This window comes from Vulpes lagopus, chromosome 3, assembly GCF_018345385.1.
Source record: "Vulpes lagopus strain Blue_001 chromosome 3, ASM1834538v1, whole genome shotgun sequence".
NCBI lineage: Eukaryota > Metazoa > Chordata > Mammalia > Carnivora > Canidae > Vulpes > Vulpes lagopus.
The window spans coordinates 35,237,960-35,258,764 of NC_054826.1; the positions used below are offsets into that span (position 1 = coordinate 35,237,960).

Below are 20,805 nucleotides of genomic sequence, written 5' to 3' on the forward strand. Positions count from 1 at the left end.
TCTTACTCCGGTTACCAAGTCCTCTAGATCTTAACTCCAAAGTGGCTCTGATTCTGTCCCCTCTCTGTAGTTACTGCTGCCATCATTCTAGTCTAGACGCTCATCCTCAGCCTGAATTATTGTGAGAGCCTCCTAGGTAGCCTCTCTGCCCCCAGGCTTGCTCTCTCTCATATATCTTCCACACTCCTACCAGAGCAGGTCTCTTAAAACCGAATTGGAAATGTCATTCCCTACCCAGAAAACATGAATTGTTCCCTATGACCCTGGAATAAAATCTAAATTCTTCAACCCATCAATTAGGTCTTCTAAGAACCTAGACCATTCTCTGCCTCCTGTCTCCATTAGCTTAAACTAGACTATTAGACAGTCTCCAAAGATTTCATGCTCTTGTCAAGTCCCTCTCTCTTTTTTCATGCCATTCTATCTGCCTATTCACCCTTTCCTACACAATTAAATGTTCTCATCCACGGAGGATATCTATCCCTACTCTTATCCCAAAACAAAACCCACCAGATGATTGTTTGCTATGCACAGCCTGTCCATCCCACTAACCTGTGACCCCTTTTAGAGTGGAGGTCACACCTTATTCATTCCTGTGCCATGTATAGAGAGGCAACTCATTCAGCCAAGTTTAATGAATGACAGATTTGAAAGGCTCTTACCAAAAATCATGTTACCTATTTCCATGTATCCAAATCAAATGCCAAGATAAAGGCAGAAAATCCCATCTCCAACCATTTTGTTCCTTTGACTCCATGGATAGGTCAGTTTGCTCTGGACCATGAAGCTTGGGATGACTTTGTAAAACAGAAAGATACAGTAATAGAGCAGATCTTTCTAAAAGTGTTCCCTCCCCCCTTTCTTTTACCATCCTACTCTGGGACCAAGAAAAAGTTACTGTAAAAATCTTAAGAAAAGGGAAATATTATTATCAAAGGATGTACATTTCTTGCTAATATTACTGGATTGACGGCAAAGTCCTCATGCATACATAGGTGACTTAAATTTGCAATTGTTCTACAGCTTTGACTTTATGTTGGTGATGAGTATAATGATCCATCTGGGAACTGAGAAAAAGTGAATCCTAATACTTTAGGGGCAAATATGAAATCTTCCCTCAGGGAAGCCATGTTGAGAGACAGTGGCTGCCAGTCCTAGAACAAAGGCCAACTATACATGGGATCAGGAGACCTGGCCTCTGGTCTCAGTTTGCTTCCCAAGTCACTGCAAGGGCTCTCAACTCACAATCCTGTTCTAGGTCTCAGTTTCCCATCTTCTTGGTTTCCCAGTTTTCTTCAGAGAACACCCCTCCCTAGGAGTCATGAACACAAGTTTAAACCCCCTGAAACCTGCGTGTTAGTCTCAGCTTTCCTTCTTGGGAAAGTCACTCCACATCTCTGAGCTCCATTTCTAGGCAGCCTTAGAGTGGAGGTAAGGATTTGCCAGCCTGGATAGGGCTTCTTCAAATGATGTCTGCAGCAGATGCCTTAAAAGTGGAGAGAACACTGAAGCAGGAGATACATACTTGTAGTTGTCTTATAAAAGAAATAACATGAATCTGGAAGCTCTCCTGTGACACACTCAACCACAGCTCTTTTTCTACTATGACTTGATTTCCAAGCCTACATTGTAGAGTGGAGCCTCCCTAGACTGAGCACTGTGAGGGGGACAAAACAAGAGGCAGAAGATAAAGGTGTACAGAAGTAGGAATAAAACCAGTAATTGAGAAATCTGTAGAGCTATCTAAAAGGAATCTAGTGAAGAACTTTCAGAATCTCAGATTAACTCCGATAGCAAGTAGAGAATTACTACTGTGAGATTTTAAAGGCTTTTGTAACTTCCCCAAGTTTGCAATTTTGTCACTCATTGGCTGTATCCCTGATGTGAGTAGCAGTTAATAAAAATTCTAAAACCAAAAAGTGTCTGTATACTTATAAGGAACAGCAAGTCAACTGGGAGCTGGTAGACGTAGCCTCTTGTCACCCTGCTGGACTGGCCTACAGATGAAAGTGTGTGAGTAGGAATAGCAGCAGAGGTGTAAAGATGAGAGCAAATAAGAATCTAGCATGATGACTATCATTTACTAGCCCCTAGTTAAGGCCTAGACATCTGTCTCATGCACTTCCTCACTGAATAGTCCTATGAAATAAATACTACTATTATCTTCACTGTACATTTTGAGGAAACTGAGATTTAGAAAAGAATAAAACAAGTAACTCACCCGAGGTTCTGGAAAAAAAAAAAAACACCCCAAAACAGCACACACACACACACACACACACACACACACGCAAAATGGCAGAACTTAAATATAAGCCTGAGCCTTCAGACCCCACAGTAGAGCTCTTTTAACCCTCCCTCAATGCTACTCGGGAGACGATAAGGAGAAAAGACTGGAAAGAAAAGATCTGAGATGTTATGGAGGCTGTAGAAGGACCAGAGGTATAATCAATGGAAGACTTAATCCCAAAACCTGTGATTAGGGCTGCAGGGTCCCTCCCCAGGAGAGAGTTTGGGACCATTTCACACATTCCTACTGCCAAGCAAGAAATGAAATTAACCCTTGGGCTGGACGGAATGATTTGAGTATCTAATCACTTTGAGGGATCAGAGTTTGTATTCCTTGGACAGATTCTTGTTAGCTGGGGGTAGAAACCTATGAGAGTTTTTATTGTTGTTGTTTGTTTATGTTTGAATTATGGTTCTAAACCATTTAGAGTTTTGCAGAATGCTTAGAGAATCTCAAGAAATCTTCTGGACTTTTCCCTCCAAAAGATGTGGGTGCACATGTATATACACAATTATATATGTAATTTCAGGGGATTCATACCACCCTCCAGCCCATCCACAGACAACTCCACCCAGGAAAGAGTTTAAAATCTCTAAGGTTTTAGTCCCAACTTTCCTTCTACTCAGCTATGTGATCTTGGGCAAGTCCCTCCACATCTCTGAATTGCAGTCTAGGGAGCCACAGAGTGAGGGTAAAGAGTTGTCACTCTAATTTTAGGGAATAACAATTTTTTTTTGCCTTTCTTTTTTAAAATTTTTTTTTATTTTTTTTTATTTAAAAATTAATTTTTATTGGTGTTCAATTTACCAACATACAGAATAACACCCAGTGCTCATCCCGTCAAGTGTCCCCCTCAGTGCCCGTCACCCACTCACCCCCACCCCCCGCCCTCCTCCCCTTCCACCACCCCTAGTTCATTTCCCAGAGTTAGGAGTCTTTATGTTCTGTCTCCCTTCCTGATATTTCCCACACATTTCTTCTCCCTTCCTTTATATTCCCTTTCAGGGAATAACAATTTTTGATCAGATCTTCTTGAAGGATTTAAACCAGCTCTCATCAATGGAAGGCTTGCCATGCAAAATTACATGAAGAAATGAGGAAGGAATTGGGGATATTTACCTGGGGTAGGGGGGAAATCCCACAGAGGCATATGGGCCCTCTGAAATGAGTTGAAACCATTTTCACAGGAATAGAGAAGTAGGACTAATTCTGACTTACTCTATAAGTGGCCCCAGAGAGGAGACTGGGTGGACGGGGCGTGGTAGGGAGGGAAACAGCACAGCACAGTGTCAGAGTGGCATCACAGTTGAACAGATACAATTAAACCCAGGCCATCAGTTACTAGATAAGTTAGACAACCTTCACAGACTCTGAAATGGAGGTGATAATGGTATCTATCTCCTAGGATTTTGTGAAAAGTCAAATGAGGTAATGCACTCAACATGCACAGTGTTAAAAAACAGAGACTTCAATAGGTGTCAGCATCTCTACTAAACTCTCTGACCCTCCATTTCTTTGTCTGAAAAATGGGGATTAATATCTGTACCTGATCAGAAGGTCACTGTGAGACTTAAATCAGAAAATGTACATTAAACACTGTTAATACAGCACCTGACACATAATTAAGTCCTCGGCAGATGGGAAGTACAATTATTATTACTAAGGTTTCATTTCAAAAACCAATGGGATGTGAGAACAGTAAATGAAATAAACATAAACTTTTATTTCAGAATGGAAGGCAAAGCAAATTAAAATAATATCTAAGAGCATGGACTCAGGGCTAGACTTCCTGCTTCTGGCACCTGATAGCAGCATGGCCTCAGGAAAGTTGCACAAAATAGGGATATGAACATCTGCCAAAGAGGAATTGAACGAAGTAGCAACATGAGAACAGCTTGGCTCTGCACCAGCACATAATACATGTTCAATAAATCCTGGTTTCTTCCACAGTAAGTAAAGGTTACACAGAGAGAGACCTTCTTACAACAAGGTCCTCTTCAGCAGTGCAGCCTTTAGTTGCTACAAGTATTCCCTCTCCTCCAGAGAGTGATTTATCAAGGAAGAGGGAAATGAAATTTCCAGGGACATTACAGAAGAGGGTAAAACCTCAAGATGACCTCTTGTTCCCTTGCAATTTAATGTAAAATAGTCCAAGATTTAAATGGAATGAATGATAACATTTTGAAAACTCCTTGCCCACCTGCCATCATTTTTCTAGTTGCTACCTTCTCTTCAGCCAGAAAATAGCCCCCCCCCCCTTACCCAATGCCACAGAAAAAGGTTTGGATCTTGGGCATCTAGCTTCCCTTCAGTTAACAACTACTAGTTCAGATTTTCTGTCTTCCTGCTGGATGAGATAGTGCATGTCAAAGCTTTTCAACTTTAGATCACACTTGCATTTCATCTTGATTTATAGCCTTCCTTCAAAACATATCCCCCTTCCACTCACTCTTGCCTGTCCCCTCCAATTGTGTCTTCTGAGCCTTTGGTGAGTGATATTACATTGCCTCCCTCACAGAATTGAAGAACTATCACTTTCTGGCTAATGCACATATAAAAAGACACTCAAACTCTTTGTTAATCAGAACAACAAAAGCATAAGATGACTTTTTTCCCTCAGGAAATTGAAAAAATTTAAGTAGATGGTCCTATCAAAGGTAGGGAGGATGTACGAAAGCAGACACTCTGTGGATGGGAAAATAAATTGGCAAAGCCCTTCCAGAAGGCAATTTTGTAATGGCTATTATATTTAAGTGCACATCACTTTCAGCCTACCATTTTTCCTTCTTGGTCAATCCTCTAGTAGGGAAACACCAGCATAGACACTTAGAAGGCACCCACATACAAGGATGTCCCCTGCAAACTATTTATGGTCATGAAATATTAGAACAACCTCAATGTCCCTTAGTGGGTGATAGATACTACAAGTATCCATGGTATAAAATACTATACAGCAATTTAACACAATGATGCAGATCTACCTGGCCTGGAGAAGGAGTGGCCCAATATATAACATTAGGTGACTAAAACAAGATGCAGAAGGCTGCATACACTATGTCAGATTTTTTTTAATCCACACACAAAACAAAATCACATTTTCCTATATCTATCTATACATACACATAAGCAAATAGAAACGGGTCTGAAGAATGTTCATCTTCAACTAATAGCAGTGATTATCTCAGAGGAAGGGCTAGGATTCAAGACAGGCAGTCAACAAGAATTTTTATCTATTGTTTTTATGCATCCCTAACAAAAGTACATTAGCGCAATATTTGTGCAACCTACCATAAATTGCTTATTAATATTTTTTTAAATAAATGGATGATTTTCTGGCATTTCTCGCTTCAGGATAGAAGCAGCCAAGAAAGAGGGGGAATCCCAACAAGAAGTTTCAGAAATGAGGCAGAGGAGGGAAGAAGCCAGCATGGATGCTGTTAGCTGGTTTCACTTTCATCCTAGCTTGTGGGATGATGTAGGGTGTAACCACAATGGAACCAAAATAGCCGAATCCCAAGACAAGCAGGCAAATGACAGATCAGATTGTTCCCATGGCCCCAGACAAAACCACTCTCAGGAGCACAGCCCCTTACCTCCTGTTTGAGGAAAAGTCACTGAGTCACTCATTTCCCACTTGGACACCTGGGATGTTGACTGGAGAACCCAATCTTCAGATTCTGGAAAAAATAAAAAAGGAAAAGAGAAAACAAACTTAGGTAAACACCTGTCTTTTTTATTTTTAGTGCCTCACTGTCCCCTAAAGTAATTTCTGTTATTAAAAAAAAAAAAAAAAAAAAGAGGGCAGCTTGGGTGGCTCGAGTGGTTTAGTGCCACCTTCATCCCAGGGTGTGATCCTGGAGACACAGGATTGAGTCCCATGTCCGGCTCCCTGCGCAGAGCTTGCTTCTCCCTCTGCCTGTGTCTCTGCCTCTGTGTGTGTGTGTGTCTCTCATGAATAAATAAATAAAATCTTTAAAAAAAGAAGAAGAAGAAGAAGAAGAGCTAATGTTTACTAAGAATTTAGTACACGCCAACACTGTTCTAAGTGATCTCCATGCATCTTCTCATTTAATCCTCAATAAGAGACACAGGATAGGTATTATTATTATTCTCATTTTACCAATGAGGAAGCCAAGGCCCAGAGAGATAAAACAACTTTCCCAGAGTCACCTAGCAGATGGGAAGCAGAAGTAGTACCCAGGTAGTCTGATGCCAGAGCACACACAAGAACCGTCCTACCTACCATACTACCTCTTTATATTGTACTAACACAAGATTGGATTTATCTATTTACTCTATAGATGCCTGCTTTCTTCTACTTGGTTATAAGCCCCATTAAGTAATACCTACCACTTGAGCACTTACTAACGCGCCAGCCACTTGCCTACGGCCATTATATGCATAAAGTTACATAACTCTCCAACTAACCTGGGAATAAATCAAGGCCAGAGACTCCTGGCAAAATGTGGTAGAATAGGGAGCCAAGGTTGGGAAGTTCTATCCCCCCCAGAGATGTGAATCATGCCTTACTTTTAAGGTGTTCTCTGCCCTTGGGGCCCTAGTAAATACATAAAGAACCTTGATGGATGGATGAAAGGTCAGGAATGAAAGAATTCCTCCTCTACTACAGAAAGCCAGGGAGTCAAGTGAGGACATCCCTCAAGGAGATCTACGAAGATCATGGTGCTTGGAATTAGGATGAGAAAGCTAAGTGCTACCTTACCTAGAATGGAATGGCAAATACCTCAGAGATATGCTACCAAGAAGAATTGCTGAAACAAATCAAGATCTGTCCCAATCTCTCTCTCTCTCTCTCTCTCTCTCTCTCTCTCTCTCTCTCTCTCACCCCCACCCCCTTTCTCTCTCAAAGCCACAAGAATGAATGAACCACAAATGCTGTCTAATTTGCCTTTGGTGGGGTTCATGGCATTCAGGACCCAAAAATCATCTCTAATCATCTGATTCAACATTTGACTCTCCTCGGTGCAAAAAATAAGGAAAAGAAAAAGCAAGCAAGTGTTCACCTACCTTGGGATGTAAATAAGGCAATGTTTCCAGAAGGCACCTCAGTGCTTCTCTCAGAGTCACTAGAGAGAAAGAAAGTTTCTGACCCTGGAAGAGAAAAAAAGTTCAATTAAACAGAACAACAACAACAAAAAAAGTGTTTGTGCTGAGTGGTGGGATTCAGGGCTATTTTTATAGCTGTTTTTGTTTTTTTTTAATAAAAAACAGGTTTTCTTCAAGGACTGCAAGTAATTTTTAGGATCAAGGGGAGAAAACCACAAATGTTATATTTCAACTTGATTATTGTAAAGTCCGAAAGAATAAAAAATATGTACAAAAATTGACAGGTTTGTGATTCATGGACTTTAGGGGACTACTCACAGCATAACAGAATTAGCCAGTTCAATATTGTAAAGCTTTTTAAATTATCCAGGCCTTACTGAGGCAGCTGAGACACCTAAGAAAACTTCATGTTATCTCTTAATGGTTTTCCAATATTCTTACATCGGAATTAGAGGTTGAAACATGGTGGGAACTTTGATAGGCCCTGTAAGGAATGGACCTAGTAAATCAATGAGGGTCCAAGATGCAGGATCCAAAAGGACTGAGGGGAGGGAGAAGGGGGAAAAGGATCAAAATGGAAGGGAGGGATGGAAGAAAAATGGAAGGAAGAAACAAAGGTAGAACTAGTTCATCATCAAGGTTTATTTTAAGGCATGTGGAGGCCTTTCTTCAACCATTCTCTAACACCCAGGGGGAGACTTAACCCCTGGAAGAATGAAACTGGAGTCTGACCCTGGGTGACATTTCCTGGTTCTTTAATAAATATCTCTAAGCTTCCTGGAAGGTCAACTGGAGAACAAAAAAAACAAAACAAAACAAAAAATAAATAAATAAAACTTTCATAAAAAGGTGGGGAGGAGGAATAGGAGAAAAAAAGGAAACCATAAAGCAAAGAAAAGGAACAGGTTAGTGAAACCACAACCTCACTGACACTCACAAACACAAACACACATACACACCCATAGCTATAAGCTAAAAAATTCATATGTTGAGATCCTAACCCCTATACCTTTCCTATACCCCCTATACCTGGAGAAAGAGGCTATTAAGGTAAAATGATGTTATATGGATGGGCCCTAATTCAATAGGAGCCATGTTCTTATAAGAAGATAAGTTTAGGACACACACATTCACAGAGGGAAGACCGTGTGAAAACACAGGGAGAAGGCTGCCATCTGAAGCCAAGGAAAGAGGCCCCACAAGAAATCAACCCTACTGACTCTGTTATCTCAGACTTCTAGTCTCCAGTACTATGAGAAAATAAATCTGAGAAAATAAAATAAATTAATCACCTGTAGTCTGTGGTTTATTATGATAGCCCTAGCAAACCAATATACACACACATATACACACACAGACCCAAGAGCAAGTCTCTGAACTGCCCCATTCAGTAAAAAGAACCCTGTTTTAAGGGACCCAAGATACATCTTACTGGCAGAAGGGAGACAATGGCCAAATGTACCATGTACCTGCAGTGAGGATAGGCCCTTCTGTGGAAAAATCAGCTGTTGGAAGAACCGTGGTTGCTTCAGGAAGTAAGGTTCTCGTTGTTGGAGGGCATGTAGTTGCCACTGTCGTGAGAGCAGTGGTGGTTCTTGTCTGGAGTGGTGTTCTGGTTGTGAGCTCAGGTATATTCACAGCCGTTGTTGGAAGTGCAGTTGTGGCTATCCTCACAGCAGAGGTGGCTTTTGGGAGATGTGTTGTTGAGTGTGTGGTTGTCGGGGCTGTAACCAATAGGAGATGGAAGAAAAGGGAAACCATACAAATACATGTGGGATCTGTCCACTTCTCTCCATTCCTGCTGCCCTTATCTGGTCCACTGGTCCATGGTCCATATGCCCATGAAAGTTGGGGTTCTTGCCTCTACTTTTGACTTTCTAATCTGTTCTTCACACATTGGTTAAAATAATATTTTTAAATGACAAATAATTATGTTAATCCCTTGCTTAGAACTTTATACTGGGTCCTCTGTGCTCTTCAGATAACGGACCCAACCCAAACGCGGCCCATAAAACTCCACGTGATCTGGCTCTTTCTTTCCAATCTCAGGTCTCTGCTCTACTCTTCTTGCTTTTCCCCAGCCCACTCTCCCTTCTTCATCTCTCTGAACAATGACCTCACACAGGAGGGACTTTGTGCTGATGGCTTCCTAGCCTCTCCCTTCATTAGGCTGGCTCCTACTGAACCCTCTTGTTACAGCTAAAAGGACACTGCTATAGGAGGTCACCCATTTTCTGCCATCAGAATTATGATTATTAACCTAATTAGGTTTCTGGGTTTTGTGCTCTCATACTTTACCTTCACAGCATTTGCTGAATTACATAACTGCAGATTTTATCTAATGATTGTGGTTTAACACCTGCTTCTTCCACTAGATTTGTGAGCTCCATGAGGGGAAATCTGGGGTTTATTTTGTTTTCTGCAACAAATCTAATACCAACCACGGGGTTGAGTACATAGTAGGTGTTCCAAAAACATTGCATCAATGACCAAATGAACAATTGCATCAAAAGTGAATCTAAGGGACGCCTGGGTGGCTCAGCGGTTGAGTGTCTGCCTTCAGCTCAGGGCGTGATTATGGTGGGATCTGGGATCAAGTCCCACATCAGGCTCCCTGCAGGGAGCCTGCTTCTCCCTCTGCCTATGTCTGTGTGTGTGTGTGTGTGTGTGTGTATGTGTGTGTCTCATGAATAAATAAATAAATCTTTTTTAAAAACCCAAACATAAAATTTCAGTCAAGCAAGATGAAGAAACACCAGTTCTGCTGTACAGCATCGTACTTGCAGTTAACAATAGTGTACACTTGAAAAATTGTTAAGTTAGTAGAACTTATCTTAGATGTTCTTTCCACAATAAAATAAAATTAAAATCTAAAAAAAGTGAGCCCAAAATATGCAGCATGGGGTAAGAATGTAATCTCTTTCAGATATTAAAGAAAAGTTTATGCCAACACCACTCACCCCTAACATTTGAATTTCGGTTCATCAGCCATAGTTATTCTATATATGCTTCCCTCTCTTGAATATGCAAGATTTCAATTAACTCTAACAGATTCCAGTCACCTTAGAAATGACCCATAGATATTGAGTTCGACAAGTATTTTATAAAATAATAGCTGGTTATACCAGGCTGGAAAAGAGAAGGCTTGGATTAGCATCATTTAACTTCAAAAAAAACTTCATAAATCAGAAAAATAACTTCTGTATCACAAAGTCGCCTTTAGAAAAAAATATACTAATGTGTATGAAAGTCATCTAATGAGAAGCAACCGTATAAGTTGTTCACAAAACTTAGAGTGCATTGGAGTCACCTGAGAATCTTGTTAAGTATATGGCTATAACTGTATGACTCTGCCTTCCAAGATGCCTACCCAGTTAGGAACAGAGCACAAGAACCTTCTATCTTTGATGCAGGTTGAACACAGAGCTTACCCTGAGAGGCTCCATTGCAGGCAAGCAGGAAAGGTTATTACTGTTAGCACAATTCAACCATAGGCTGCCTTCCATGCAGCTCCAATCTTTAAGAGTTCCAACATATACCAAATTCATCAAAAGCAAATAATAGGGACAGAAGGAAGGGCCACCCGAAAACTGTTGTGACTGTCTCCAAATTTCACGCCCTTTTCCCACTGCTGGAAGTCACAAATTATTGGCTGATGGGCTGAAGTTGACCCATGGACCCATTTTATTTAGTTTACATGGTAGTTATTTTTTAACCTTTGCCAACATGCATATTTTTATGCTGTGCACATAAAAACTGGGAGATCTGAGAACATGTACACAGATTTCTGTGAAGTGACAATCTCCAAGACAAGAAGCAGATGCCCTCTGCATATTGACGCTGCAATTCACTGACTGTCTTCCCCTACACTCTCCACTCACTAATTTCTGCGGTCTTCTTAGCTGCCATGGGCATTTGCTCCATACTGTGGCTGCTCCAGCCATAGTGACGTGTCTTAGATTTAATCTGCCCACTCACATGTAAGCACCTACAGCCGCACCACCCACTGAATCCATTCCTCATTAACTGTTGGATCTGTCCTCCCACAAACACAGCCCACTTTGTGCACACACCTCTACTCAGCTGCAGGTGAATGTTCTTCTTCACATCGTTGAACCAGCCAGGCACCTCTACGCGGCAACAGTACACACCGCTGTCACCTTCATTGGTGTTGAAGATGGTCAAGGAGACATCACCTCTCCGGATGCTGCCCCGAAGTTCATATTTTGATGACTTCCTGGACAGCACCTTCCTCCCATTGGTGTGGAGAAGCTCATCATTGCATTTGGATTTGGGACACTCACCCTTGCCCCAGCACATGCTGTTGCTATTTTGAGACCAGGATGAGTAGGTACAGGGCAAAATCACTGACTGACCCAAAAATGCTCTCACAGTCTCTGATGCAGCTGGAGCTGTGAGGAAAGATGAGAAAAGTAGGTTGTGTGGTACTAAAATCTTTCAAATATGCTACATGCTGTTTGTATAGATAGATGCTTCCAGAAAGATGAAAAGAGTCGTAGTGTATATATTTTTTAGCCTAAATTCCAATGTGCCCTTAGCTGCTGCTGAGTCTCTGAACTCTCTCTACAACAAGATCTTTTTCCTGATTTAAAATTTTTGATCTTGAGTACTATTCAATAAACCAAAAAATTCTACAATGAAAAAGCTAATCCAATTCCACTAACTCATATGAGCAGATCCAAAACCAGCATTCTACCCACTGTATCTCAATAAGCGGTGAGTATGTGCTACTGAACAAATGGGACTCCCTCCATCCTCTACCTGGAGAATGCTATGGCAGTAAGATAAGCTGTTGAACTACATTCTGCTGTCCATCTCTTCTTTCGGTACTGGATACAGAAATTAATTGCCCTGGACTATTTATTTGTTGTTAAAGAATATAAAGTTAGGTGAAGCATGAAAACTTTTTAATGTTAAAACTGGAAGGGACCACAGGAATTAGATAGAATGGCAGCTGTGACATACAGAAATGCTGGAAGCTTAGTCTTACCAAATTAGCTGTGTGAGATGAAAGGTATCACTATTTCTAAAATGAAGTAGTTATCTTTCCCAGCTTTGGCTGCTCATCAGCATGACCCAGCATGACCCAGGGAGCTTGCTAAAAAATGCAAATTTTATTGCCCAATCCTGAATCAGAATATCTGAGGCCAACACCTATGGAAATAAATATAAATAACCAAATTCTCTCCAAGTCATTCTGATGTAGCTTGCTACTCGCCCAGTGCTTGAGGACCACTAGACAAGCTCTTCTAACGTGGCTTCCATGTCTGAGAATCTGTGAAACATTTTCACTGTGGCAAATATTAAGTCCACTGGTTTACCTGAGCATCAGCAATTGTTCTAATCCCCTCACCCCTCAAAAATGCTATGGAAGGCAGGCTGAAGCTCATCAGGACTCCATCCTGCTCCCTCTGAAGCACCTAGGTCCTGCTTATTGTTTTCCCCGAGGAATCTTCCTGTGAGACTCTCCATTCACTAATTTTGTGGATCCATTTGGCTAAGTTGTATAAGACATGGCGAGCAGTACCAGGTTCTTCCCCTGACCCAGGTGTCAGGGATGCTCATATATCCCTCTCTAGAAGAAGATGAGCACAAACCCTAAGAGTCACCAAACTCAGACCAGCCTGGAGAATTCCCTGAAACCACAGTTTCTTCACTTCGTTAAAGTAGAAATGTTTCAATGGTCATAAATGCTCTGGAAGTGCCTTTTGCCCACCATGAAACAAGGAAAAAAATAAATGAGAAATTCATTGTCATCACCTTCAGCTATATTAGCAACACAGAACATATGCTCCCAACACTAACAACTCCCATAATATGAGCTTGTTCCAATGAATATTTGGAAAATTAATAGCAAATACATTCAGGAATTGTTTCTGCTAGAAATTGGACAGTTTATTTTTCCAGTATAACTGTACGGAAGGAGGCATCCTACTACTCAGTAAGAAAAGACCAGTTAGAAAAATTGACAGCAGACAGAATAGGCATAGATGAGAAAATGTGTGCAGCCAGGAATTTCCCCTCTAAGACTAGCAAAAATTTAGAATGCCAATAATATCAGGGTTGGCCAGAGAGGGATCTAGGAAATGACATAGGCTACTAGAGTATACTGGAATGAATTGGGAGGTTAATTGGTATAGCCACACTGTGGGGCAGCCTGGCAGTTTCCATTAATACTGAACATGCATGTATCCGAGGTAAGCCTTAACGATTTTGTGTTTTGTTATCCACCCTGGAAAAACACGCCTGCACAAGGAAACCTGTTTGCAAATGTTTGCTACAGCTTTCACATATATGTGAAGGAAATGAACAACGTATGCATGGGCAATGGCAAAACTGGCATACGCATCCCAAGGAATCGTGAATGAATCATTCATTCCCTGTAATCATTCCAAGGTTAGGGGAAGTAGAGAGATCTATATCGGTTGACATGAAAACTCCAAACCTTTTTAATGAATGAAAAGGGCAAATTCAAAACAACACATAAAATATAAAAAACATCTGATTACATAAATAAAACAATTTGCATTTTTTTGTGGGCACAGACGTATGAAGGTAAATGCATAGAAAAGTGTCTGGTGACACATGATGTGATGAGCACTGGGTGTTATACTATATGTGGCAAATTGAATTTAAAGAAAAGAAGAGGTTAGCCCCAGTGGCTCATCGGTTTAGCCACACCTTCAGCCAGGGTGTGATCCTGGAGACCTGGGATCGAGTCCCACATAGGGCTCACTGCATGGAGCCTGCTTCTCCCTCTACCTGTGTGTGTGTGTGTGTGTGTGTGTGTATGTGTGTGTCTCATGAGTAAAATAAATAAAATCTTTAAAAAATAAAGAAAAGAAGAGTGTCTGGTGGGATATACACTCAACTCATTGTACCAGTCACCTCTGTGGTCAGAGGAAAGGAAGTGGGACTGGAGGTAGTAGTCAAAGGAATTTTAGCTTTATAATGGCTATTATATTTTTCATTAAGGGTATTTCTATATTACTGATCTGATTAAAAATTAATATTAAAAAAAGGAAGTGGGCAATTTGGTGTGGCAGAAAAACACTCATTGAGCTTACATTGTAAACCTCATTCTGCCAGATACTGCTGTTGTGTTCTTGGAGGAAAGCCACGATAATCCTGACCTCATTATCATCGAAAGACAAAGGGGATATATAATACTTGCTTCAGAAATAGTTCGGAGGTTCACATGCAATGAAGTATCAAATGCCACATGAATTTAATAAAGTATTAGTACAAGTAACCAGGCATTTCAGAATTTAGAAATAGGACAAGAAGCTGTTGCTTGCCATTACAAAAGCATTTTGGAGCAGAGGGATCAGTGGCATCAAATCAACGCCCATCTTTGGAAATTACCCAGGAGAGGCATCAGGGTGACTCAGTGGTTAAGCGTCTGCCTTTGGCTCAGGGCGTGATCCTGGGGTCCTGGGATCAAATCCCACATTGGGCAGGAAACTGCTTCTCCCTCTGCCTGTGTCTCTGCCTCTCTCTGTGTATCTCTCATGAATAAATAAATAAAATCTTAAATTAAAAAAAAGAAATTGCCCAGGATGGTAGGTACAACTAAGATTCTAGTGTCAGCTGTTTTCCTTCTCCAGCTGGTGACCTCTAGAAAGACCCTCTACCAACCTGGGTCTCAGTTTCACTATTTATAAAGTGTTTCACTCCACATCTTTTTTTAAAAGATTTTTATTTATTATTTATTTGAGAGAGAGAGAGAGAGAGCACAAGCAAGGGGAAGAGTGGTAAAGGAGGAGGGAGAAGCAGATTCCCACTGAGCAGGGACCCTGACATCGGGCTTGATCCCAGGACTCTGGGATCACGACCTGAGGTCAAGGCAGACATTTATATCAACTGAGCTACCCAGGCACCCCTCCTTCTACATCTTTTAAGAGCACATCCAGCCCTGATTGATCCTTGGTGATTCTGAGCAGTCTCTTCTACATTGGTCATTTTAGCAAAGGTACAAATGAAAAATGAACAACACACCATTCTCTCTGAAGGTGCTGCTTCCTTCGGGCAGGATTGGAGAAGCCCACACAATCAGTGTCTGACCGGTAGCAGGGAACGTGGACATAGTCTCCAACAAACTTTAGCATAATAAAACCTCCACACCTCAACTTACTCGGGACAAGATAAAGACCAGTGAAGACACCAATAAAGAAAGTGACAGGGGCTGCCTTCATTCTGTTAACTCCTACAGAGTATCTGGGGGGAGAGAGGCAGTTAAGTGATCAGTTACTACAGGGTGACAAGTTTGTTACTACAGGGCGACAAGATCTCTGATGGGTGACTCCATGGGAGATAGGAACTCAGAGAAGAAACACCTAAACTCTAAACCTTCCAGAGGCTCTGGGTGCTCAGGAAAAGCCTTACTTGGGTGGAGACCTGAGAATGCATGCAGTTACAGAGGAAAGAAAGGCAGAAAATAACAGCATGGCAAAGGTTTGAAGGGTAGAAAGAACACATTTGTTTTCCTTGGAATGTTGGTGTTTTCTCACGCAGCACATTTGAAAGATCACGTGCAAATAACTATGAAGTTTTAAAAGTGCTTAAAAAAAAGTGCTAGGGACATTAGATACTGTTTCGTTCTAGGGTCATGGATTGTTCAAACTTGTCTTATCTGAGTCCCTCATTTCATACACAGAAGAGCCAGAGCAATTTCCACATGTTCCCAGCATTAATGATTAGTGACTGAGACACAACCACAGCTCAATGCAGAGCATTTTGCCCTATGCTGCCAAGACATAGAAGTCTAGGTGGCCCAAAATGGGTGCAGACCTCTGCACCATTCAAAACTGGAAAAAAAAATGTGCAGAAAAGAAACTTCACCTTGAAGCCTCATCCCCAGCAAAGTAAAACAAACAGAAAGCAAACTACAACTCCTGAAAATAAAGAGAAAAATAAGAATTATCATAAAGAGCTCCTACAGAACAAATTCCCCTGGCTCTGACTGTGCTAATAACATCTGCAGAGGAAATTTCTTTTCCCCATCTCATCTGACCCCTTATTTTGTGTTTCTTCTTAAATGGTCATTTCTGATTTGAACACAGATTATCCCATCCTAAAACTCCAAAACTGGTGTCAGGATAAAACCCTGTGTAACAGGGAAGGGGAGAGACCCTCCAAAGAAGGAAGCTTGGAGGGAAGCAGGCAACTGCTCTACCAAGGCCCAATCAGCCATGGAAACCCATCAGGGGATGCCAAGCTCTCCAGAGACTCCTGCATGGAAGGATTCAGAACACTTACTCAGAAAAAGCCGCCCGAGCTCAATCAGCAGCCAGAGAATAAGAGGCCCTTTAGACATTTTGACTGTTGGCAGGGCCCAGGAGTCTGTCTGTCTGTTCCAAGCCCATTTCTTATACTCCAGTGAATGCTGACGGGGCAGGATCATTTAGTTTCATTTCTCTTTTTGCCTCATAATCTTCCTTTTCCCCCCTCCTGAATGGTCTCCCTCAATCTGGGATGTATGATAAAATGTGCTGAGCACTTTTCTCCTAGCCACTAGCATGTGTGTAAATGTGTGCATGGATAGTCAGGTTGCACCTATATTCTTTTGTCCATGTGTATTGAGGGGTTTCCCACCTACGTGTTAGCATCCATGCATGTGCTTCTGCATGTGAGCATGTGTGAGCTGTGCATGAGCTACAGTCCTCCTGGCTACTGTGCAGCTTATAGTAAAATACAATTAACTCTCTCATTGGCAGCTATTCGAACATAGGCTCCTCATTGGGCCAAAGGAAAGCCAGACTACAATTGGGCTCTGCAACCTTTACCTGATTCACTTGGTTCTCCATCACTCAGACCTTTGTTCCCTTTACCCTGATAATGGAGAAAGAAAAGCAGAACTGCAATCAACCATCACATAGGCCAAAATCATCATTAGAGTTTACTAGACAAGGAAAGAAGAACTCAATAGAAGAAGCATAGTGTGGCCATGACAGGATGGGCTCAGGTAACAAGAAAACCCATGATCAGGAACCAAATCTACCACTTTTTAAGTGAGGCCACTTGATGGGGAAGAGCATAAAAGATAATTCATGAACCAGGTTACAAGGCTGGACTCTATAGATTCAATGATCTATCCAAGAACCAGTTAGAGGATGAATCAAATCAACTAGGTGTGTTTTCTAAAATAGACTTAGGGGCACCCGAGTGGCTCAGTCCATTGGGCATCCAATTCTTGATCTCAGCTCAGGTCTTAATCTCAGGGTTTTAAGTTCAAGCCTCATGTTGGACTCCATGCTGAACATGGAGCCTACTTAAAAATTAATTGATTGATTGATTAATTAAATAAAATAGACTTAGATCATCATCATTGGTTACTGAATGCTTAGCTATATACCACACACTCTGCTACATGATACAGATGTATTATTTAATTCTCACAACCCTAAGAAATAGATAATATTTTCCCCATTTAACACATTAGAAAACTGAGGGAGCTACATAAATTACATTGAAAGTTAAGAAGGTGTGAAAAGAAAAAGACTCAAGCCCAAGTTTCTCTGATCCCAAAACCCATGCCCCTAATCACTACACCCTCCTTTGACCTGTGATCCTTAGGGTAATACAGCCATGAGACTACCAATACCCGTGACCAGCCAAGTGCCACCCAGCCCCATAGAGGAAATTTAAGAATGCACAAATGCTCTAGATTTAAAAAATAGTTCTCATTTGATTGTAACCAGGCAAATGAGTCTCAGACATTCAACATTGTGCAGAGTAAAAGTTTTGGTGAAAATACAAATATTGGATGAGGCTCTGGACTCAGAGAAGCTAGAAAAACAAAAGGAAGGAATAAAAATAGAGAGACTCAGAGAAAAACTTCCCATTGAACTATGGAATCCCCTTCCTTGGAAACTGGGATTTAATCTCTGGATAAACTGAATGACCCCAATAAAACACAAACATTGATATTTAGGTGTCCCCCAACAATATGAACAATTCACCATCAATAAAGTAACCAGTGCATGAGCCTCAGTCATGCATGCAACACTCCTAATTAGTTTTAAGTGTGTGACTTTATTTTTTTAATTAATTTTTATTGGTGTTCATTTTACCAACATACAGAAAAACACCCAGTGCTCATCCCATCAAGTGTCCACCTCAGTGCCCGTCACCCATTCCCCTCCAACACCCGCCCTCCTCCCCTTCCAACACCCCTAGTTCGTTTCCCCGAGTTAGGAGTCTTTATGTTCTGTCTCCCTTCCTGATATTTCCCAACATTTCTTCTCCCTTCCTTTATATTCCCTTTCACCATTATTCATATTCCCCAAATGAATGAGAACATATAATGTTTGTCCTTCTCCGATTGACTCATTTCACTCAGCATAATACCCTCCAGTTCCATCCACGTTGAAGCAAATGGTGGGTATTTGTCATTTCTAATGGCTGAGTAATATTCACTGTATACATAAACCACATCTTCTTTATCCATTCATCTTTCGATGGACACCGAGGCTCCTTCCACAGTTTGGCTATTGTGGCCATTGCTGATAGAAACATCGGGGTGCAGGTGTCCCGACGTTTCATTGCATCTGAATCTTTGGGGTAAATCCCCAACAGTGCAATTGCTGGGTCGTAGGGCAGGTCTATTTTTAACTCTTTGAGGAACCTCCACACAGTTTTCCAGAGTGGCTGCACCAGTTCACATTCCCACCAACAGTGTAAGAGGGTTCCCTTTTCTCCGCATCCTCTCCAACATTTGTGGTTTCCTGCCTTGTTAATTTTCCCCATTCTCACTGGTGTGAGGTGGTATCTCATTGTGGTTTTGATTTGTATTTCCCTGATGGCAAGTGATGCAGAGCATTTTCTCATGTGCATGTTGGCCATGTCCATGTCTTCCTCTGTGAGATTTCTCTTCATGTCTTTTGCTCATTTCATGATTGGATTGTTTGATTCTTTGGTGTTGAGTTTAATAAGTTCTTTATAGATTTTGGAAACTAGCCCTTTATCTGATATGTCATTTGCAAATATCCTCTCCCATTCCGTAGGTTGTCTTTTAGTTTTGTTGACTGTATCCTTTGCTGTGCAAAAGCTTCTTATCTTGATGAAGTCCCAATAGTTCATTTTTGCTTTTGTTTCTTTTGCCTTTGTGGATGTATCTTGCAAGAAGTTACTGTGGCCAAGTTCAAAAAGGGTGTTGCCTGTGTTCTCCTCTAGGATTTTGATGGAATCTTGTCTCACATTTAGATCTTTCATCCATTTTGAGTTTATCTTTGTGTATGGTGAAAGAGAGTGGTCCAGTTTCATTCTTCTGCATGTGGATGTCCAATTTTCCCAGCACCATTTATTGAAGAGACTGTCTTTCTTCCAATGGATAGTCTTTCCTCCTTTATCGAATATTAGATGACCGTACATTTCAGGGTCCACTTCTGGGTTCTCTATTCTGTTCCATTGATCTATGTGTCTGTTTTTGTGCCAGTACCACACTGTCTTGATGACCACAGCTTTGTAGTACAACCTGAAATCTGGCATTGTGATGCCCCCAGCTATGGTTTTCTTTTTTAAAATTCCCCTGGCTATTCGGGGTCTTTTCTGATTCCACACAAATCTTAAAATAATTTGTTCTAACTCTCTGAAGAAAGTCCATGGTATTTTGATAGGGATTGCATTAAACGTATAAATTGCCCTGGGTAACATTGACATTTTTACAATATTAATTCTGCCAATCCATGAGCATGGAATATTTTTCCATCTCTTTGTGTCTTCCTCAATTTCTTTCAGAAGTGTTCTATAGTTTTTAGGGTATAGATCTTTTACCTCTTTGGTTAGGTTTATTCCTAGGTATCTTATGCTTTTGGGTGCAATTGTAAATGGGATTGACTCCTTAATTTCTCTTTCTTCAGTCTCATTGTTAGTGTATAGAAATGCCATTGATTTCTGGGCATTGATTTTGTATCCTGCCACGCTACCAAATTGCTGTATGAGTTTTAGCAATCTTGGGGTGGAGGCTTTTGGGTTTTCTATGTAGAGTATCATGTCATCGGCGAAGAGGGAGAGTTTGACTTCTTCTTTGCCAATTTGAATGCCTTTAATGTCTTTTTGTTGTCTGATTGCTGAGGCGAGGACTTCCAGAACGATGTTGAACAGCAGTGGTGAGAGTGGACATCCCTGTCTTGTTCCTGATCTTAGGGGAAAGGCTCCCAGTGCTTCCCCATTGAGAATGATATTTGCTGTGGGCTTTTCGTAAATGGCTTTTAAGATGTCGAGGAAAGTTCCCTCTATCCCAACACTCTGAAGGGTTTTGATCAGGAATGGATGCTGTATTTTGTCAGTGTGTGACTTTAAAAATGAATAGACAACCAAGGATCCAAGACATGTATGGAAAGTCTTCAATATGAAAAAGATAACATCCAAGATGACTTTTTCCCTTATATGTTTAGCAAATTGACAGGATGACTAGAAGACCTAAG

At 41.1% G+C, this 20,805-nt stretch overlaps 1 protein-coding gene across 1 annotated transcript in view; it reads right to left on the minus strand.

Moving 5' to 3' along the window:
* TIMD4 (T cell immunoglobulin and mucin domain containing 4) overlaps positions 1-16,711 on the minus strand; it is a 39,989-nt gene extending 23,278 nt beyond the window's left edge. The window contains exons 1-5 of the mRNA XM_041750217.1: positions 16,637-16,711; positions 11,431-11,769; positions 8,827-9,081; positions 7,319-7,402; positions 5,884-5,967 (exon numbers count right to left, since the gene is read on the minus strand). Coding sequence (XP_041606151.1) covers positions 5,884-5,967; positions 7,319-7,402; positions 8,827-9,081; positions 11,431-11,769; positions 16,637-16,694 — 820 coding nt within the window. The 5' untranslated portion in view covers positions 16,695-16,711. The remainder of the gene's footprint in view (positions 1-5,883; positions 5,968-7,318; positions 7,403-8,826; positions 9,082-11,430; positions 11,770-16,636) is intronic.
* Positions 16,712-20,805: the final 4,094 nt, after the last annotated feature.